We start from the raw sequence: 7,123 nt of genomic DNA on the forward strand, positions 1-7,123 counted from the left end.
AAGGGAGGAACTTGAGAGTTGGATCTGAGGATCTGGAAGAAGTGGCCAAGTTGAATCAGAGTCTGATCTGAAACATATCAGTTGAGGAATGAATGAAAATGACAGCATCACACTCTATACTTAAATACTGTCTCTGTAAAAAAGACAGGTATTTTGACTTTACTAAAAAGTTCTGTTAAATACAATTGCACCTGTCAGCCAAAAACTGTACCTTAATGTGACTGCAGTTCCAAAAGAAAGACAAGCTAACATTTTAAGCATGCTGCTAAGGCCAGCATTTTCAAAACAAATAAGTAAACTGCCTTAGTCAAACCTTCTGTCCCTTTTCTCTGTACGAAGATTTCATCTGTGTGAGTAAGCACTGTTAAACAGTAAATGAAAATACCTTCAATAAAAATGGTAATTCAGCAGTGCCCACATTTTTAATTTGTATCAACCCATAGGCAAAACAAGTATGCAAGGTACATCACACTGTTAATCTAACAGGGAAAAAAATCAAAGTTCTAACACACCACACACAAAAATTTGGGTTTATGAAAAGAAACTGTACAGCATATTCCTTTTTCCAATCAGCGGTGCCAACAGTACAGAGAGAGGGTACTTCCTCAAATTTATATGAAATTTAGAAACTGAAAAATACAAATAAAACAATTTTTTTCTGTCTCTGGGACCTAGGCTAATCATTGCTTAATCTTCAAAAGGGTTAATACAATCTGTGTGAATACAATTATGTTTACACAATATAAATAGGAATAAAAATGTGAATGTAACTACAGCTACACAGATACTAACATTCTCAGAATGGAGGCTACTTCAGTATGGATTACAACATGCAGGCAATTGCTGGATGTTACATTTAAAAATACTAGTTTCTGGTACAATTCATTGAAAGCATGGATACTGTTACATCATCTTATGTTATTAATTTATATAAAGAAATCTGGAAATATCTTTCCACTGCTCACTGACAAAAATCTTTTGTAGGACCCAAATCAGAGCTGCCGTTGAATAAATTCCAATGCACATCTAAATCCAGTCAAACTGGTTAAGGACTGTTTAGCTCACCTTTCAAAAATTAATACAAAAAATAAGCAATGACATAAGTATTACCAACCATCATTAACCCCAAGCTGCTCCATGAAGCAGTAAGTGCACACATCTGTTTCGTCAAACACAACCCAGGAGTACAGATTTTTTTTTTATACTTGCTTTCTGCACTTGCTTGCCAGGGCCACTCATTCCTGCTATTTCTTCAAGAAGATAAATTATTCAATTAAAAATTATTTAACAAAGCAATAAATGGTGTCTACTGCTCTGATAAAAAAGCACATTTAGCAAAGAAGATAACTTTAGCAAAAGCAAAACAGCCAATTAAGTGCCAATGTATACAAAAGGGCTTCTTGCTACATTTATGAATTTTGCTGTGAACCAATCTTCTCTGTTAGGAGCAAAGTCCAGATCTCACTAAAGTGCAGCAGCAGTACACAACACTCTGCTACAGATGGTCACATGAATGTACAAAGATGGGACACACTATTATTTCCTGATAGATTAACCATTAAACAGAGACTTATGCCGTAGTAACGACCAGTTTTCTAATTATCATTTTTCAGCTAAGAATAGTAAAAAAAATAACCATTTAACTTTCTAATTATGTTTTTCAGCAAAGATAGAAAAGGTTTGACCATTTTCAGGAAGACTTCAATTTCTCTTAGTTGCATTGGTCTGCAACACAAGGAAAGGTAGCTTGCCTTCAAAAACAAGTGTTTATCCCAATCTTAGATACAACTTCTTGGCCCCTGGCTTGGCAGCTGGCTTCCATGCTCTGTCTTTTTTAGTGGCAGACTTAAGTGCTACAGCATAACTAAACTTAGTGAGGAGGAGTTCAACCTCAGTCTGTTGTTGTCCTAAAAGATGAAGTGAGGAATGAGGACTCTGCTGATAGTACAGTGACAAACTGGCAAGTTTATAGGGTCTTCTGATGCTCTCAGCTGCTACCACCTGTCTGCTCATGTATTCTTTTATGCATGCTGCTCCTTCCTCGCAAGTCATTATAAATATATTATTCAAGCACCTTCAAAAGAACAGATAGAATACACACAGATTATAAACATAGATCATTGTAAATCGTCTGCCAGGTGTTTGTCACACAACAGTTTTTTAAACTACAAAACAAAAAATAACACTTAGCATAGCTGCACTAGTAAAACTATTTGTAAAACTTTTTTTTTTCTTTTTTACTTTTTTGCATATCTCGACTCACCTCTCCCAAAAAAGGTGTCTGCTTTCCCTGTGTCCAGCTACATATTATTACTGTTCCTTCCTTTCCTTATGGACAAGGCAAATTTTTCTGAATAAAAGGCATGAGGAGGAGTTTAAAAGGGCAGCCTTCCCAATGTTCCAGCATTCCCAAATACTGCATACTGGACTTTCAAAGAAATATTGCCCTTTCCTCAAACAATCTAGTGAGGAAGGGTAAAGGGGACCCACTTTCTCAGGTCTACCCTAAGGTTACTAGTAGGGCTGAATAATCTCAATTCTACATTGTTCTCCTCAGTCTGTGATGGCACAATGAGACCTTCTGTTGTTGAAACAGCACTTCTGACATACATGACTAAGCTTCATGTGTCATTAAACCACCTCAGCAATAGACAGGAACCCTGTTCTTTCTAAAAAGCTGATTTCACAGTTAAGTGTTGGTCTGTACCATCCTCATAAGACAGCTATAACACATCCACCAAGAATTCTTACCCAAGTTCTCAGCAAACATTTTTGGAAGGGAAGCAGGCTGGGTCACTGCCAACAAAAACATCTACCAAAACTACCAAAAATGTAGATAAAATTGTAATATTCTTAATCCTGGAAATAAATAAATACAGAAGGTTACCTGACCTCCCCTCTCTCTCCTATCAGTGCTACCTCACTGCTCGGCAGTAGCAACCTGAAACTTGTATTACGCAGTAAAGCACTTAAATGTGGCTTCACGGTTTTGAATGATTTTAGAAAGACCTTCCCAAAATATTTCAGTATATACAGAGGACATGACTCCACAAGTCACTTCAGTAGTCATTTGTATAGCACCTTCAAAGAAGATCGGCTCACATGTTTATTTTCAAAAACAGTTTTTAAATAAATTTTTTGTATAAAAAGGGTTTGTGTAATGCTTTGTGGTTGACTTGCTGCCAAAATTGGACATATGTTAATCCCGTTTGAGATGGCTTTGAATTCATATGATCAGCACCATTGTAAGACTGTAAGACTGTGCAGCCAAGTCCATACTACACAGTTCACTGACAACGTGCAACAGCCTCAAACCACAAGTAAATTGCCAGTTTTTCATCAGGAGGCATGATTCTGTTGAACCGGGATTTGTCCTACTGCTGGAATGAAAATGGTCATTCTTAATGTCCCCAGGTTTAAACTGTGTTGTGCTGAGCTTCTTGTTGCACGTCCTCTGGTGGCTGAGTTGTGTCACCCAAACGAGCTGGGTCGCCACACTCTGTGTTGTCTTCAGATACCTTCTGCAAGTCTGTAAGCCGGGCCCGCTTTGCTGCCTTCACCTCATCACCTGAGATTATGTTATCTTGAAGAGCTCCAGTAGTTAGAGACTAAAAGAAAACATGAAAGCAATGTCAACATTTTACTATTAAAACCATAAAATGAAATTAAAACAGAAGCACTATTTTCATTCAGACTTTTGCTAAAATATTACACATTCTGCATCTGGTACTAAAAGATTGTAATACATCTACACAGTGTGTGTGTGCGTGTGTGTAACAACTGCTTGTGATAGTACAGGCAAGCTACAGATACAAGCTAGAATAATGCACTTGGGCAGACAGAACCCACACAATTGAATGTCCTGGAGCAATGATGAGATACTAATCACATTAAACATAAATGTATCATTGCTATAGTAGCCATTCAGTTCTTCACACACATGTCACATAGTACAGCACTCTTCTGTTGTAGAACAATAACCCTGCCAGTAAAGGGGGGGACTTTCATCAACATTTTCACCAGCCTCTCCTAAGTATATATTTTTTCAGTGATCTCTGCTGTCATCATTGATGTTAGGTGACAACCCATAAAATGATGGGTGGACCCTTCATTTCTCAATATTTTCCCATAAAAATTAACAAAATCAGGGAAGGAAGAAACTTCTCATGTTTCATCCCTCTTGGATCCATAAAGGTAACAGAAGGAGATAACAAAAGAAGAAAACCCACTACTCTTACAGAATGGAATGAAGAGATTCTTGCCCTATTAAATGTGATATAATTGAAGATCTAACATAAAGGCAAGTCTTACATAACTAACCTTTGTGGGGGCTCTCATTAAGCAGGGATGATGCTGCAAAATGACTGCCAAGCTGTTTATTCAAAAAGAAGGTGGGGGGAAAATAGATGTACAAAATAAGAAGTTTCCTCTGAAACCTCTCCATGCCTTTGGAATGTAAATGTGTGGATAGTAGTCCAAGCTGCAGCAGCACTGACATGCTAATGGAAGAACTCAAAAGAATCCATCAAAAATAGCTCTAGAAGAGTGAGTCTGGACACCTGACAAAGGTTTTTCTGCAAAGTAGTAGCATGTTTTTTTACACAATGGCCGACTCGCACAGAGAAAATCTACTTAGTGATATTTTTGTCTTCTAAGAGAAAAAACAAAAATGTGATTTTTGTAGTAAAGCAACTCATATGACAATGCATTTCATTGCACTTTTGAGACATCAAGTCTCCGCTAGAATTATATTTACCCAGGTGAACAGGCTGGCTTTGAACACGGAAGCCGCAAAGGGGGAGAATTTAAAATTCATACATTAGGAAATTGACCATATTTATTAAAAGAAAAGGCTTCTTGGCCAAACAGCTTGTAATTCAGAAACATATTTTGTAGACATGACACTGACTAGGAGAATTTTACAGGAAAGGACACTGGGATTACAGGAAGCCACAGGTTCAAAAAGTAGCAGTGCCAGCCTTTTGGGAACAAAATCAAATCACATTACATTTATTGGATGAAAGAAAGAAAATAAGTCTGTATAGTTTGCCCTTAAATTGTATTCAGCATTATACCTCCCTTTCTCTCCTATCTACCCCCTTTACTACAACATCTGTTTCAAGATCCCCTGAAAGACTCCTTGGGGTCACTTCACCACCACTCATTCTGGTAGTCTATTCAATCCATGGGTCCACAACCTGCACTATTTAGACGTGCTACTGCAGACCGAAGGAGTAGCTGATCCTATCAACTGCTACCTGTCTCTCTCCGCTCGCATATTAGTGTAGGTATAGCCACCACCACCACACCCACAGGAACACGGCTACTCAAGGCTTGCAAAATTGACCCATCCACCCAGCCTCAAAAGTTATCTTTTTCCCTATCTTTCTGCATAAAATGATCTCTGTTCTGCTAGGTGGACATGCAGCCTGCAAAAAATATTTTTCAGTGCAGACAGTATACAACGTTGTCACTAAGAAAGCTGCTTGCTAAAACACTCTATATCACTGAATTTGCAACCAGTGCTACTTCTAAAGAAAAAGATACGTCATATGTTACTGTATTCAGGCTTGTTAAAGCCATTTTATTTTAATACATATTGCTTCCTTGCCCATGAGAAACTTGTCCCGGCTTTAATGCATAGCTTTCTTACCCATAAGCAACCTTTATAAAAAATTCTCTGCTAAGTTACATCATTTTATGAAAACCACTCACACTGCTGTTTAAACCTTTTCTTTTGTCCACTCTCATTAATTGTTTTTCTTGGGCCAGTAGCGCCACCTGTGAGGCGTTCAAACTTGCTCCATTCACCCTCGCTTTCTTTGAGCTCATTACCCTACCCCTATTTCCTACCCAACCCCTCCTTATCTTAATTTATACTAAAGATATCCCCTCCTCTTCTTATTAGCCTCACCGATCCCTGCTACCACCTCATTATCCAGTAGCATTCAAATAAGCCATTTACAATCCTATGTAACCTTCCCTCCACAAGTATTCTTCTCTACTTCCTCACTTAAAGGAAGACTCCACCTTAGAATCCAAAAAATCTCGTTTTTTTTTTAATTCTATCTTTGTTTTCTGACCTATTATAACACCTCAAAATCACCAAGTGTTTTATTTAGAATTTTACCCTGTTTTCCACAACATAGATACCAATGGGGTTTGATATATCAACGTGATCTTGTTCTTCCTCAACCCTTTCTCTTTCCCATAATGCATTCAAAGTCTGCTTTATATGACTCATGACACACAAAGTAACTGTGAATTCCCATGCCACTGACATATAATGGGATTTGCGAGAGTCACTGTCATCTTAGTTACCTTCTGTAACAAGACTGTTTCTTTTCTGTCTCTAATCATTCATTTATGTGCAGCTCAGAGCTAGTTTTGCAATAAACACAGAAGTTATACAACTACAGCCAGAAAAGTAGCTAAATTGCAGGCTGAGTTTTCTTCTGTAGTCCAAGATGAATTGACAGTCCCCCCCCCCCCCACACACACACACAGAGGTGTTTAAACTGTCATTGCACTAAGAGACTTGAAGAATCAAGTGCAACCAACAGCTAATAATAGAAAAGAAGGAACTTCCAATATAAATATCTTCCCCTCTGCCTGCAGTAAGAAGATTTTATTGTTTCTTTATTTCTGGCTGCAAGTTGTAGAAAATGCTTGATTATTTTTGTTTGTTTTATTACTAGTGACAAGTGATTTATCCCTATATCTAAAACACCATATAACTGTAACTTAGGTTTGGATAACTACTACATTTTTCTGAGGAACAGTCTATATTTCCTTTCAATCTAGTCATTTGTTAAATGAAAACAAAACACTATTTTGCAAACCTGACTCCCTGATACTGGCACAATAAAAGAACGTATTGAAAAATAACTACTCCACAGTCCCTGTAGTGCAATGACTTATTTTTTTTTTGGGGGGGGGGGGGGCTACAGAATATTTTAGTAAAGTCTGTACCACTTGCATTAGTCATATAACTAATGTATTCTTTTTGAACTTGCAATGCTGTTATCAATTTCCACAGCATACTATTAATTAATTCTCTATTCCTTACGGTAGCATAAGTATTTTTTTCTTTCAGGCACTGTTGTTTTCATACATTTTTTTC

At 37.5% G+C, this 7,123-nt stretch overlaps 1 protein-coding gene across 1 annotated transcript in view; it reads right to left on the reverse strand.

Moving 5' to 3' along the window:
• Positions 1-399: 399 nt before the first annotated feature.
• The window catches only part of KDM4B (lysine demethylase 4B), a gene marked incomplete in the record, with an annotated part of 3,340,808 nt that continues 3,334,084 nt past the window's right edge, over positions 400-7,123 (reverse strand). Inside the window, 1 exon segment of the mRNA XM_044054047.1 lies at positions 400-3,608. Coding sequence (XP_043909982.1) covers positions 3,417-3,608 — 192 coding nt within the window.

Source organism: Protopterus annectens, chromosome 13.part0 (assembly GCF_019279795.1).
Source record: "Protopterus annectens isolate FY-2018-M chromosome 13.part0, PAN1.0, whole genome shotgun sequence".
Lineage (NCBI taxonomy): Eukaryota > Metazoa > Chordata > Ceratodontiformes > Protopteridae > Protopterus > Protopterus annectens.